This window comes from Populus trichocarpa, chromosome 3 (genome assembly GCF_000002775.5).
Source record: "Populus trichocarpa isolate Nisqually-1 chromosome 3, P.trichocarpa_v4.1, whole genome shotgun sequence".
NCBI classification, from domain to species: Eukaryota; Viridiplantae; Streptophyta; class Magnoliopsida; order Malpighiales; family Salicaceae; genus Populus; species Populus trichocarpa.
The window spans coordinates 3,326,067-3,341,317 of NC_037287.2; the positions used below are offsets into that span (position 1 = coordinate 3,326,067).

At 38.0% G+C, this 15,251-nt stretch overlaps 1 protein-coding gene across 3 annotated transcripts; it reads left to right on the plus strand.

The window, feature by feature from the left end:
• The first annotated feature begins 296 nt into the window (after positions 1–296).
• Positions 297–14,582, plus strand: LOC18096682 (topless-related protein 1). Of its 3 annotated transcripts, none has more exons than XM_024597390.2 (27): positions 297–465; positions 623–764; positions 882–1,061; positions 1,156–1,269; positions 1,350–1,508; positions 1,988–2,165; positions 2,254–2,380; positions 2,492–2,601; positions 2,736–2,907; positions 3,031–3,140; positions 3,263–3,332; positions 3,435–3,508; positions 3,611–3,706; positions 3,815–3,910; positions 4,042–4,169; positions 4,284–4,518; positions 4,597–4,758; positions 4,847–4,942; positions 5,231–5,377; positions 11,420–11,530; positions 11,638–11,817; positions 11,897–12,025; positions 12,114–12,209; positions 12,658–12,846; positions 12,924–13,090; positions 13,615–13,926; positions 14,324–14,582. In XM_024597390.2, exons 2-26 carry the CDS (start codon positions 685–687, stop codon positions 13,673–13,675), a joined length of 3,267 nt encoding a protein of 1,088 aa, XP_024453158.2. In that variant the 5' UTR covers positions 297–465; positions 623–684; the 3' UTR covers positions 13,676–13,926; positions 14,324–14,582. The 3 variants fall into 3 exon arrangements, with proteins under 3 accessions (XP_024453158.2, XP_024453156.2, XP_024453157.2); XM_024597388.2 differs by having other exon boundaries at positions 13,653–13,926; XM_024597389.2 differs by having other exon boundaries at positions 308–465; positions 627–764; positions 13,653–13,926.
• The last annotated feature ends 669 nt before the right edge of the window (positions 14,583–15,251 follow it).

A 15,251-nucleotide genomic window follows, 5' to 3' on the forward strand; every position in this document is an offset into this window, starting at 1 on the left:
AATAATCACTCATCTCATGCCGACAAAAATAAAACACGAAATTACCATCTGCTTTGTTGCAGAGGAACATCTCTTCTTTCTTTAAGCACGACAGTTGTCAGCTAGAGATTCCGCGCCGAGAAACTCGACAAAATGTAGCCGGCTAAGTGGGCACCTCAAATTCCTGTACTTATGCATAAGAACCCTTTCAGATCTCAGTAACCTCTCGATCGTGATACGCACTTACATTATAAGCCACTGTACTTATCATCCTGCTTATCTGTCTCCTCCTTCCTTTTTAAAGTCGCCATTTCTGCAAGATTTAATGCTTATATAGACAAAAAATTATTTATGGACTATAAAATACTTGGCGGAGAGAGAAAGTCTAGAGAGAGAAAAAAGATAAAAAAAACTCTGCTTCGTTTCCAGAAAGAGAAAGTGTGTGTGAGAGAGAGGGTCTGATCTCGCCACTGCTTTCTACAGGAGGTGAGTTTCTCGGAAATATCTCACTCTCTCTCCTCTTTTTTTTTTATTCCTGAAAAAAGTAAAGCGGATTTCTCTTGTGATTTGAAATCAAATCCCTAATTTTGGCCTGGTTTTAGGGTTTTTTTTTCATTTTTCTTTGAAAACATTGTGGTTGCAGGCAGATCTAGGGCTACAGGTGGTGGTATTTCTGCATTTTGTATACAAAACGGGGCGTTTAAGATGTCTTCTCTCAGTCGAGAGCTCGTTTTCCTGATCTTGCAGTTCCTGGATGAGGAGAAGTTCAAAGAGACTGTTCATAAGTAAGAATTTTAAGTTTTTTATTTTTACTTTACAATTATTGCTAATGTTTTTTGTGATGACTGATTATTGGTTATTTTTTGGTGTAATGTGATGTGAAAATAAATAAATAAAAATAGGCTTGAGCAGGAATCTGGATTTTTCTTTAACATGAAGTATTTTGAGGATGAGGTGCATAATGGCAATTGGGATGAGGTGGAGAAATACCTCTCTGGTTTCACTAAAGTAGACGACAATCGATATTCTATGAAAATATTTTTCGAGATACGGAAGCAAAAGTATCTTGAAGCATTGGATAAGTAAGCTTGCAATTCTTTTTTTTTTAACTCTTATTATTATTATTATTATTATAAGATTATGAGATGGTCTGAGAATGTTATGGAATTTTTATAGGCATGATCGGTCCAAGGCGGTTGAAATATTGGTGAAGGATTTGAAAGTATTTTCGACATTTAACGAGGAGCTTTTCAAGGAAATCACTCAACTACTGACATTGGAGAATTTTAGGTAGATATGTGTTGAAGTAATCAAATTCTTTAATATTAAGTATGTAGGAGGTATATTCAGATTTGCTTTGTTGTAAATAGGGAGAATGAGCAACTTTCCAAATATGGAGATACCAAGTCGGCAAGGGCAATCATGTTGGTTGAGCTGAAGAAGCTTATTGAAGCAAACCCTTTGTTTCGTGACAAATTGCAGTTTCCTAACCTTAAGAATTCAAGGTTACGAACTCTCATTAACCAAAGGTAATTCATCTATTGATACTTGTATAATATGGTCATTTCGATTGCCTTTGTTTTGCCTTGAAATAATGTGTAACTTGGCAGGTGTTGTTTCCTGGAAAACTCTTCTTAAATGATATTTTGTTTATCAACTGTTGTGTTGAAAACTTGCCTTCCATGGAATTTAGAATGATGGTTGTTTGCATGTCCAGCATTAAACGATGAACTCCTATCATGTAATCGGAATTTGAGTTGTTCGATCATTTGAGAGAATTGCAGTGGAATTTCCATCATTTTGTGTGTCTGTGTCTGGACTGCAGGCTTGAAAGTCTTGGAGCAGGATATGATCTAATCAGTCTATATCTTTCTAGAATATTCCTTTATATTACTACTATATCTTTTCTTTACTCTGTAGAAATATATGGCTTTAGTTGGCATATATGACATATATACACTCTGGCATGGTTGCAATCAGAGAACTTCGTTTGTTATGTAAATTACAGCTTGAATTGGCAGCATCAACTTTGTAAAACCCCAAGGTCAAACCCTGATATAAAGACTCTTTTTTTCGATCATTCATGTGGACAACCAAATGGTGCTCGGGCTCCATCACCTGCAAACAATCCACTGCTTGGATCCTTACCAAAAGCTGGAGGGTTTCCTCCTCTGGGTGCTCACGGGGTAGGTCATTAGCTTGTTTGGTTGTATTTCTTACTCTCTCTTCTACTGATACATGCTTACCCTTATGTGGTTGAACTTTTATATTCAGCCATTTCAACCTACACCAGCACCAGTCCCAGCACCTCTTGCAGGTTGGATGTCCAATCCTCCCACAGTAACTCATCCAGCAGTTTCTGGAGGAGGAGCCATTGGTCTTGGTGCTCCATCTATCTCAGGTAGTTCATTCCTTTTATTTGCTATAGATGCTTCTGCTAACCATCATACTGAGTATGTGAGCATACATGTTTCCCTTTTTAATAATATATGCATTTTGTTGCCTTGTGTAGCTGCTCTGAAGCATCCACGGACTCCTCCATCTAACCCTTCGGTAGACTATCCTTCAGGAGATCCTGACCATGTTGCTAAAAGAACAAGGCCAATGGGGATTTCTGATGAGGTACTCTGGTTTTTTTATGTTATTCTGGCTGTACTATTTTTGTAAATATATATCTAGCCAGCAACCTGTGCACTCTTATTATGTTTATGTTATTCCCTTCCAAACTGTTTTGTTGATTGTTATCATCAATGCAGGTAAATTTGCCCGTTAATGTATTGCCAATGTCATTTCCAGGGCATGGTCATGGTCATGGTCAGACTTTTAATGCACCGGATGACTTGCCAAAGGCTGTTGTACGGACTCTGAATCAGGGATCATCTCCTATGAGCATGGATTTCCATCCTGTTCAACAGACTATTCTTCTAGGTCTGCTTGATTTTTCAGTCTTTCATTTGGTTGGTTCTGTGGCTTTGGCATATTTGTACCCTTAAGCATTAATGTAGAATATACCCTGGTCTGACCATTGATTACTTTAATATGCTGTGACAGTTGGTACCAATGTGGGGGAAATTGGGCTGTGGGAAGTTGGTTCTAGGGAGCGACTGGTTTTAAGAAACTTCAAAGTTTGGGATCTGAATGCATGCTCGATGCCTCTTCAGGTTTTTTTCTTTTTCTTTTTTATACCCACAGCACTGATTATCATGTGTATTGTATGCTCTGGATGCTTGGTGTACTGGAATGTCTGAAATTGAACTGTCTTTTCTTTTCGGATGAAATTCAGGCAGCTTTAGTCAAAGATCCTGGCGTCTCTGTTAACCGTGTAATTTGGAGTCCAGATGGTAACTTGTTTGGTAAGCTAAAATCTATTATAATTCATGGTTGGATTAGAAATACACATAAGATTTCAGGGGTGAAAAGGCTCTTCATTGATTTCTCATCTCTGTCAACAACAGGAGTTGCGTACTCAAGGCATATTGTACAAATATATTCTTATCATGGGAATGATGATGTACGGCAGCACCTAGAGGTATATAATCTTAACTAACACCAGTATTAAGCTTGTTATTCTTTTGTTGCTTTGTGTTTGTTTTTACTTGATATAAAATGACTTAAAAAGTTCTCATTGTAGATTGATGCTCATGTTGGTGGAGTAAATGATCTTGCATTCTCCACTCCGAATAAGCAACTTTGTGTTATAACCTGTGGTGATGACAAAATCATCAAGGTAGGGTTTGGCGTTATTTTTTGGTTTTTGGACTGAAAAGCATCAAGGTCGTTTCTTCAGACATGAAAAGCTGCCCCTTGCTCCTTTTCTTTTTCCTAATAATATTAGGTGTGGGATGCTGCCACTGGTGCAAAACAATATACATTTGAAGGTCACGAGGCTCCTGTTTATTCCATCTGCCCACATTATAAGGAAAATATTCAGGTGACATGTCCATTTTGCGCCCATTGTTGTCTGTCCTGCTACTTACTTTGAGTTCTTAATGTTCCTTTTCTCCTTCCACTAAACTCATCATTTCTGGTCTACCATGTTGCTGGACTTTCTTCTGTGCTCAGTTTATCTTTTCAACAGCACTGGATGGAAAGATAAAAGCATGGTTATATGACAATCTAGGATCTCGGGTTGATTATGAGGCTCCTGGTCGATGGTGCACAACCATGGCTTACAGTGCTGATGGTACAAGGTCAGCATAATTGACTCATTACTCAATGGTCTCCTTTTTCTTGGTATTTGTGCATGACTGGATTAATAATGATCTACTCACTTGTTGCCTTTGGGTTTTCGGTGGAAACTACAGGCTTTTTTCTTGCGGTACAAGTAAAGATGGGGAATCCTACATTGTTGAATGGAATGAAAGTGAAGGTGCTGTGAAGAGAACCTATGTTGGATTTAGAAAACATTCTTTGGGTGTCGTGCAATTTGATACAACAAAGAATCGTTTTTTGGCTGCTGGTGATGATTTTTCCATCAAGTTCTGGGATATGGACAGTGTTCAACTTTTGACAACAATTGATGCTGATGGAGGCCTCCCAGTGAGTTCGTTATGTACCAGTAAACTATAAGAGATTGTTTTGAGTATAATTGCTTATTTCAGTTCTAATAATTCATAGGCGAGCCCACGTATCCGCTTCAACAAGGAGGGCACCCTGTTGGCTGTTTCTGCCAATGATAATGGGATTAAAATATTGGCAAATTCAGATGGCATCAGGTTGCTGCGTACATTTGAAAATCTTTCTTATGATGCCTCTCGAGCATCTGAATCAGTTGCAAAGGTAGCTTTATCAATGATGAGTATAGTTGTGAATGTGACATCGCTCTGTCTGCAATTAAGTCTAATCTTATAGTGGCTTTCTTGTGCAGCCTACTGTTAATCCAATCTCAGCTGCAGCAGCAGCAGCTGCAACTAGCAGTGGACTTGCAGACAGGGGTGCCTCTGTGGTCGCCGTTGCTGGAATGGTTTGTTGGACTTTCTTGTTCTTTTAGAGTAGCATCTGAATTTTATACACAAGTAACCTGCATATCAATTACTCTCCGATCACACAACTCATATTATTGTCACATTGTTTCTGTTGTTTGTTGAGAGAACTGAACTACAGACTAGGGGCATGATCTTAGTTATCCATGATTTTGTTTTTTAATGATCTTGGTTTTCCATGAAGTTTTCTTTGAGTGATCGTAGTTTTCCATGATAGTACTGAAATAATCTGTTGTAATTTTTAGTCACAAGCAAAATTACTTTTGTAGAACGGAGATGCGCGGAATTTGGGAGATGTGAAACCTAGAATAGCTGAAGAATTGAATGATAAATCAAAGATATGGAAGCTCACTGAAATCAATGAACCATCTCAATGCCGGTCCTTGAGGCTTCCTGAAAACTTGAGAGTAACCAAGGTATTGAAATTTTCTCAGAGGGCATCCTTTTTCTTCTCTGAATACTTTCCGGGTCAATTTTCTTTTTGGCCTTGCTTGGTTAATATCATTGCATTTCTGCCTAACTAGGCTGTACTGTGTCCTTGGGACCATATACTGATGTTACATGTGTTCTAAATGCTCTATGATTTAATTCATGCCAACTGTTGGTCATTTTAGTAAAGCTTCAGATTATTGAAGCTTCAGAGGCATTGTGATCTGATTTGGAGCACATTCCTTTTCATGCTCTGATCTTGTTAATCAACTTCGGTTTGATTCCTTACTATTCACAAGTTTAGCTTTACAGGTGAAGAAGTTTGTGAGAAGTTTCTCTATTTTCTTATTATAACTGAAGAGATACAATATATAGGAGAAGAGTGCTAACCCTACGGTCTTTCAAAATAGAAAATATTTACTTGACAGGAAAGGATCCTACACTAAACTAGAAAGGAATAATCTATGAGATCTGGTTTAGCTAATACCAGATTCTCCTAACTGATTTTGAGGGAGATTTTCACACCCCCCCCCCCCCTCTCAAGTTGGGTTGTATATGTTATACATGCCCAGCCTGTGACTCAAATCTTTAAAATTAGTTCTGGGAAGTGCTTTGGTAAGTATGTCTGCAGTTTGAGCTTTGGTAGGAGTGTAGATCAACTGGACAATTTTCTTTTCAATCTTTTCTGAGATGAAATGTTTGTCTATTTCAATGTGCTTTGTCTTGTCATGATGCACTGGGTTTTTAGCTATACTTATGGCAGCTTGATTATCACAGAACATCTTGATGGGGTTTAATAGTTCCACTCCAAGTTCCTTAAGTAATCTTTGTATCCACATTCCTTCACAGATGCCAAGTGCTAGAGCTCTAAACTCAGATTCTGCACTACTAGATACAACCTATTGTTTCTTGCTTTTCCAAGTCACTAGATTTCCCCAAACATAGGAACAATACCCAGAGGTTGATCTTCTATCTAAAATGTCTCCTGCCCAATCTGCATTTGAGTATATTTCAACATTTCTGCTGTCACTTTTCTTGTATAAGAGACCTCTTCCAGGGGTCATTTTTAGATATCTCAAAATTCTTTTAACTGCATCCATATGCTCTTCTGTTGGATTGTTCATGAATTGGCTTACAACACTGACAAAGAAGCCAATGTCTGGTCTGGTGTGTGAGAGGTAGATGAGTCGTCCTACCAATCTTTGATATCTACCCTTGTCAACTGGTGTTCTGTCCTGTCCTGCTCCTATCTTCTTGGTTGAATCCATTGGTGTTTCTGCAGGTTTACAACCAAGCATTCATGTTTCTTTTAGTAGGTCTAGGACATATTTTATTTGAGAAACATATATACCTTTCCTTGATCGTGCCACTTCCATGCCAAGATACTAAAGTATCTGAGGTACCCAAGGTCTTTGATCTCAAATTGGCTAAGAGTTTCTTCAATTTCACTAGTTCGTCTCCATAGTCACCAATTAGCATGATATCATCAACATATACAATTAATATTGCCTTTTTATTTTTTGGAGAAGATTTGATAAACAAGGTGTGGTCTGCTTGGCACTGAGAATACCCATTCTGGACCATTGTCTTTGTGAATCTGTCAAACCATGCCCGTGGTGATTGCTTGAGTCCATATAGTAATTTCTTCAGTTTACACACTTTGTTGTAGTTGGAGGATGTTTCTAGTCCTGGAGGTATCTCCATGTAAACTTCTTCTTTCAAATCTCCATTAAGAAATGCATTTTTAATGTCTAGTTGATGTAATGGTCAGTCTTGATTAACTGCTAGAGGTAGGAGAATTATGATGGTGTTGAGTTTGGCCACTGGAGCAAATGTTTCCTGGTAATCTATCCTATAAGATTGAGTAAATCCTTTTGCTACCAGTTGGGCCTTTAATCTTTCAATACTCCCATCAGCCTTGTGTTTGATAGTAAATATCCATTTGCACCCAACTGGTTTCTTGCCAAGTGGAAGTTCAGACATTCCCAAGTGTTATTCTTGTTCAATGCATTGATTTCTTCTCTGACTGCCCCTTCTCCATCCTGAGTCTTTGAGAGCTTCTTCAATAGATTTAGGAACCTGTACATTGTCAAGGGCTGAAACAAATGCATGGTAAGATGGTGACAACCCTTCATATGAAACAAATCTGTTGATGGGGTGATTTGTGCATGATCTAACACCTTTCCTTATTGCAATTGGAATGTCTGAGTCATTAGCAAAGGAAGCAAGATTCTCACAAACTGAAATTTCCGTACTTGAGTGTATTTGAGCAGAATTTGAACTTGGTTCTGAATCTTGGTCCAATGTAAGAGGTATTGCATGCTCTATCTCCTTCTCTGGTTTTTTCCTTCTGGTATAGGTAAGAAGTTTAGGCTCGGGATTTGCAATTTGTTTTGGTGCAAGTGATTTAACTGGGACTGGTTGAATGGGCTGATTTGGAACTGGAACTGGTGGACCTGGTGGACCTGGGACTATAGTTACTGGAGAATGACTCTGGAGAGGAGAATGACTCTATGGGGTATCTCCTATGTGAGGTATATCTGAATTTATTCCCCAATTCTGATATTCTTGCATGTTCTCCCCCTGAATATCAGACTTGGGGTAGTAGGCTTGATGTTCTAAGAATGTGACATCTATTGAGGTATAGAACTTTCTGTTGATGGGAGAATAACACTTGTACCATTTTTTATGTGGGGAGTATCCTAGAAAGATACACTTGATGGATTTAGGATCTAATTTGCTGCGATGGTGAGGGTGGATATGAACAAAGACTGAGCAGCCGAACACTTTAGGATCTAATGAAGAGAGTATTTTGTTGTGTGGGAATGCTTGTAGGAGGACTTGACTAGGAGTTTTGAATTTTAGAATAGAAGGCATTCTATTGATGAGGTAAGTGGCTGTGAGTACAGCCTCTCCCCAGAATTGTTTGGGAACATGAGGGATCTAGCAACTTCCAATAGGTGTCTATTTTTCCTTTCTGCCACTCCATTTTGTTGTGGAGTGTCAACACAAGAGCTGATGTGGAGAATGTCTTGATTTAGACAATAAGTATTGAGTTCAGAATTGAAATATTCTTTGGCATTATCAGTTTTTAAGATTTGGATCTTAGTGTGGAATTGTGTTTGTATCATGGAGTGGAAGTTTTGAAAGATTTGGCTCACTTTAGATTTTTCTTTCATGAGGAATAGCCATGTCAATCTGGTGTGGTCATCAACAAAGAATACAAACCAACGAGTTCCAGTTATATTTTTTACTGGTGAGGGACCCCATACATCACTATGGATTATGGCAAAAGGATGTGATGATTTATATGAGATAGTGGGATCGCTACTATGAATTTGCTTGGAAAGTTGACATACTTCACATTTGAAAGACTCTGAATTTTTATTGGTAAATAAAGAAGGAACTAATTTCTCCAGGTACATGAAGTTTGGATGACCAAGACGATAGTGCCATAACATAACATCACTATCCTTATTGACATAGAAATTTAAAACTGACCGACCCTTATGAGGTGCAAGGATTCCATTTTGAGTTTGTCCTTTTTGAGGAGTGAATCCATTGAGGAGATAGAGCCCTGAACACATCTTAGCACTGCCAATCTTCTTTCCCGTATCCAAATCCTGAAATTTACACAAGTTAGGAAAGAATTTAGCTACACAATTTAGATCACGAGTCAATTTACTAATTGAGATGAGGTTGTAGTCCAGTTTAGGAATATGAAGAATGGAATTTAGGATCACGTCTCTCGAAATTCTGCTTAAGCCTATTCCTTTCACTTGGGATGAAGATCCATCAGCTATACGGACTGTAGAATTCTTATTGCACTGATTGTATTCATTAATAAGGGCTGCATCTCCTGTCATATGGTCTGATGCTCCGGAGTCTATGATCCATAGACTTGAGTCTCGTACTAACAGTAAGGGCTTTTGAAAATTGACCTTTCTGAGCTAACAATCAAGATCCAGAGGCTGGCGTACTTGATTGAGATAATGAACTCTGATTGAACAGTTTTTGTAATATATCAAGTTGTTCCTTGGTGAAGGGACTTGTTTTAGGTAGAAGGTTGGTGTTCTTGTCTCGGTTGTCATCTGAGGTAACATTTTTGGCACGTCTGTCTTTGTCATTTGTTAGCCTTGATGGCTTCCAATCAGCAGGTTTGCCATGAATCTTCCAACAGGTTTCTTTGACATGTCCTAGCTTGTTGCAGTGATCACACCAGGGTCTTCCCCTTTTCTGTCGACTGTCATGATTGCTATTTGGATATCCTCGAGTAGCAAGGGCAGATCCTTCCAATGTAAAGGCTGAATTGTGAGATCTCATCATTACCTTCTTTTTGCTTTCTTCACACCTAACTTCAGAGAATGCTTCTCTGAGATTTGGAAGGGGCTTGGTCCCTATTATTCTCCCTCTAACTTCATCTAGATTTTTGTTGAGACCAAGAAGGAACTTCAAAGTTCGATTCAGTTCTAAAATTCTTTTATATAGGGTTGTGTCTTCAGGGCATTTCCAGGCATGAATTTCAAACATGTCTAAGTGTTGCCAATGTCAACAGAGTGTGTTGAAGTATTGTGTTACAGAAAGATCTCCTTGGCGCAGATCATGCATTGCTGCATCAATTTCGAATAGTTCTGATGTATTTTCAGAACTTGAATAGGTTTCTCTTGCTGCATCCCAGATTTCCTTTGCTGTTTCATATAGAAGAAAATTTTCTCCTATTTCGTTGGTTATTGAATTAATTAACCATGACATTACCATGCGATTCTCAGTTTTCCATGTTCGAAACTTGGGATCATTCTTTTATGGTATGATGACTTCTCCTTTGAGGTAGTCGTCTCTGCCCTTCCCACAAATAAACATCAAGACTGATGATGACCATTGAAGATAGTTATGCCTGTTGAGTTTGTGACCAGTGATAGGATGTGATATGCCTTCAGTACCTCCATGATTATTCCTAGCTGATGCTGTTTCTGGCTGTGAGGTTACTTCAGAGATAGAGCTTTGTCCTGCTGCAGCCATGCTGTATTTGGTTGTGGATTGGAGTAGCAGTTTTTAGGGTTTAGGACCTAGAGGCTCTGATACCATGAAGAAGTTTGAGAGAAGTTTCTCTATTTTCTTATTATAACTGGAGTATAATACAATATATATAGGAGAAGAGTGCTAACCCTACAGTCTATCAAAATAGGAAATATTTACTAGACAGGAAAGGATTCTACACTAAACTAGAAAGGAATAATCTATGAGATCTGGTTTAGCTAATACCAGATTCTCCTAATTGATTTTGAGGGAGATTTCCAGAATAGGATTACCTGCTACTCCTAATCTTTTAAATTTAAGCAGTTTCCATAGGTAAAAGCCTGCTAACGATTCTTTACTCTTAATTATTTCAAGAAATAATTGAAAATAATGCAGAAATAGATGAAGTTTGACCGCATGCCACGTACAGTTAAGATGACAAAGTAATTTGAGTAAAAATGTTTTGAAATACTAATAGAGGAAAGCAACATATTAGGGCTTTTAGAAGACGCTTGTGTCAACTTTAATTACCATAACTCAGAGTGCTAACTAGTCTCGTCATGCTTATTTCATGCTAGTAATTTATCGAATTGCATTTTGAATGTTTAACAACCATGTAATTTATCCCGTTCCATAAAATTTTATAATGTTATTAATGGAAAGAAATTCCAGATATGTTCAATATATTGTCCATGGTGATGGGATGTGCTAACATAAGAGTGTAACTTTGCTGTTGAATACCTGTTAGCTTACAGAGAAGAACTACTGAATCAGGAAGTTACAGAGTGTTTTATCATTATGCTTCCAAACGAGCCCTGCTTAATGGTATCGACAGTGTATGATGGCTCTGTATGGGTTCTTGCATGAGTCTTGGTTTTTAATATTGGACTGGAATGCCAGGCTTTATCAAGTTGACTTCTTAACTCCATCATGACTCATAAGCTTTTCTTTCTTTATTTATTCTGTTTTCCAACAAGGATGTCATTATTAGCTTCTTTTTTTTGTCATTGCAGATATCAAGGTTAATTTATACAAATTCTGGCAATGCCATTTTGGCATTAGCTTCAAATGCAATACACTTGTTATGGAAATGGCAACGCAGTGATCGTAATGCAAGTGGCAAGGTAAGAAGCACATGCATAGTGGATTCATCAATCATGTGCAGTTCTATTTTACTGAAATTTCTATAATGAGTTCCATGGTGTCTTGAAATTGGTCCTTCATCCTGTAGGCAACCGCTGGTGTGCCACCTCAATTATGGCAACCATCAAGTGGGATTCTAATGACCAACGACATCACTGACTCTAACCCTGAAGAGGCTGTGGCATGTTTTGCTTTGTCCAAAAATGATTCTTATGTTATGTCAGCATCTGGAGGAAAGATTTCCCTTTTCAATATGATGACATTTAAGGTAATACTAGGATTGTTGGTTATGATGTTGTGATGTCAATTTCATTTGACTAATCTCATTTTCTTTTGGCGGAGCGCAGACAATGACAACTTTCATGCCACCACCTCCTGCAGCAACATTTCTTGCTTTTCATCCTCAAGATAACAACATAATTGCTATTGGCATGGATGATTCCACAATTCAAATATATAATGTCCGTGTAGACGAGGTATGATGCAGTAATAGACATTTATTCCCACAGCTAATGCTCAGAGAAGCGTCAATTGTTATGTAATATTTGTCAATTATTGGTGCAGGTCAAGAGCAAGCTGAAAGGCCACTCTAAAAGAATAACTGGCCTTGCCTTCTCCCATGTGCTGAGCGTGCTAGTGTCATCGGGAGCAGATGCTCAGGTAATAAATTTTCAATTAGATGTCTTGTGTGCCTTGATGTTTTAGTTTTTTAACGGGATTTCACCTGTTAGATGTTCCATTTTTTTTGGCGTGGGGGATTGCATCAATACTGATTTATTTTTATTTTTTAATTTTGATTTGCTTTGGCATAATTCTGCTTCACTACTGTTGCAAGTGGCATGCTAAAGAATAGTTCTCTCTCTCGCAAATGGCAGGCTTATTTACATAAATTATTCCCGAACCCCAAGCCTTCTTGGCATGCTAAAGAATTCTTAGTTCTCTCTCTCTCTCTCTCTCTCTCTCTCTCTCTCTCTCTCGCAAATGGCAGGCTTATTTACATAAATTATTCCCGAACCCCAAGCCTCCTTTATTTTTTTCATCGGAATGTGAACTAATGATCAGTGTTTAGATATTAACTCATTTCCCATTTAAATTGTTCTTTATTCAGCTTTGTGTTTGGAACTCGGACGGATGGGAAAAGCAGAAAACAAGATTCTTGCAGGTTCCGACTGGAAGGACAACAACAGCACAATCGGACACCCGTGTACAATTTCATCAGGATCAGATACACTTCCTGGTTGTGCACGAGACTCAGCTTGCCATATTTGAAACCACAAAGCTAGAATGCGTAAAGCAGGTATCTTTGTCTCTTGACTTTATTGTGGAACTATCATGTTGTTGTCAGGTACTGAGTTCTCTTTTGTCCTGATCTAGTGGCTTCCACGTGAATCTTCTGCACCAATCTCACATGCTGTGTTCTCATGTGATAGTCAGCTGGTATATGCCAGCTTCTTAGATGCAACTGTTTGTGTATTTAGTGCTGCAAATCTCAGATTACGCTGTCGTATCAATCCTTCTTCATATCCCCCACCTAATGTCAGGTAATTATCTTGCTCCATTCATCGGTGTTTGTTTTTATAAATAATTTAGATCCACCTTTTTGCGGTACGACTGTCTTGGTAGAATGATAGGATCACATTTTTTTATTGTTCGGAGAAGTTTAATGGTCTAAAGAGTCAACCATCTTTCAAATGGCAGGGGCAAATCCGTGTACCTGGAAACATGTGTAACTAACTGTACTTTAAAGTAAATTTTAAGTAACCAAGAGACACAGGAAAGAGAACATAAATTATGGAGATCTCTTGTGCTAGATAATAGTAATACATACAACCAGGAATGAGTATACAAATATGTTAAATATTCTCTCTTTTATTTATAATCATTTACAGGATTCTGTATCTATAACTCAGTTCCATTTGTAATACATTTATTTCTGCATCTTAAATTCCAAAACCCATTACTGGTTTGCTTTGCACTCTGCCTTCCTGTTGATGGAATGCCCATCCTAGTTTTCACAGTTCGCTAACTAAAGTATAATTCTCTACCTCCTGTTTTTATGCAATAGCCACATCACTTTGACTCCCATTGTTTCATATACGGCAGCTCAAATGTCCACCCACTTGTGATTGCTGCACACCCGCAAGAACCAAATCAGTTTGCATTGGGATTATCAGATGGTGGGGTTCATGTCTTTGAGCCACTTGAATCTGAAGGAAAATGGGGTGTGCCTCCACCTGCTGAGAATGGGTCAGCAAGCAGTGTGGCAGCTATTCCTTCAGTTGGACCATCAGGTTCTGATCAAGCCCAGAGATGATTTATGATTGCCAGAGCACAAGTTCTTTTACATGCTTGGCTTGCTGGCCCATTCCTAAGTGAGGTATGTCCAATATCTGTCTGCTTTTTGTACTTGTTTCAAAAATTACTAGCAAGCCATAGTCAACCCTAGTACTTGATCCTACTTCTGGCCATCTGAAAAACATGGTGCATTGAAGCATCAGGATCAGCTGAACTCTAAACACAATCTTGCATGATGTTAGTTGTGGACTTCTATCGATTGATTTGCATTTGCAGTAGTTTTCCTTTTCCAAACACTCTTCCTGCCTGGCTAAGGGGTTATCTAACATTTTCCTGCTTGGGTGGGTATCAAAGTGCCTTAATTTGTTGACCCATCTGTCATTCATATGAACAGCATCAGTCTAGATCCCCAGAGTTTTATCCTAGTTTTGACGCAGATTTCCTTCATTCTTATGTTCTTGATTTCTTTCTTTGTGCAGTTTGAGGTTCAATGATATGTTGTAACCTGCTCAAGGAACTACTTGCAAAAGATGTAGATTTAGCATGTTCTGTCTGATACTTCGTGAGGTAAATGCTGTAGTAGTATTAGTAATAGTATTAATAGTGATGCCTTTTGACCTTGAACTAGAAATTTGCTTAAGGAAGATATTTTTTGGTTCTGTGCTTATTTTATTTCTTTGAACTCTTGAATAGTCTGTAATATTTATTATTTTGTCGTCAAACATCGAAATTTCCTCATTGTTTTGTTTGTGGTCGAGAATCTTTTCCCCAACCCAGTCGTTCTACTTAGGATTTTAGACCATCTGTCATTTTGCTTGAAGGTATCATACTGGACAAATCGGACTTGTATTCTTTATTTGCCAATCTTTTCAATGCTGGAAAACATCATTCTTTCTTTCTTTTTTTCTTTTTTTGGTTAATTATAAATTAGTACCTACAGTTTACTGAAATGAATTAATTAATCCATATACTGTAAGAAATAATTGAACAACCCTTTAACCAGAATTGACCGCAAAGTCAGTAACAGGCTAATTTTTTTATGGTAATACCTGAAATGCCTCTTTACAGAAAGTGTGTTCAACGCCTTCTATGGAAAAACAACGAAGAGACTAAACTCAACTAGACATGAAATAAAAAATAATGCCTTCGAGTAGATTTATTTCTGTGGTCAATTGAACAACCAGTCACTATCAAATGTAAGTTTATATCCAATATTTTTAATCTCCGCAAATGGATATGATGTGTTTGTTGAAAAATGTCAAATTGATATCTATCCAAAATTGACTTTTGACATGCAATATGCTATGCTCTGCTATCATGACCGTGTCTTGTATCGGCCTAGGGATGGATATAGGAGTGATATTGGTTTGTCTGTTTAGATGATGGTTTAACTTGAATCAGGTAAAG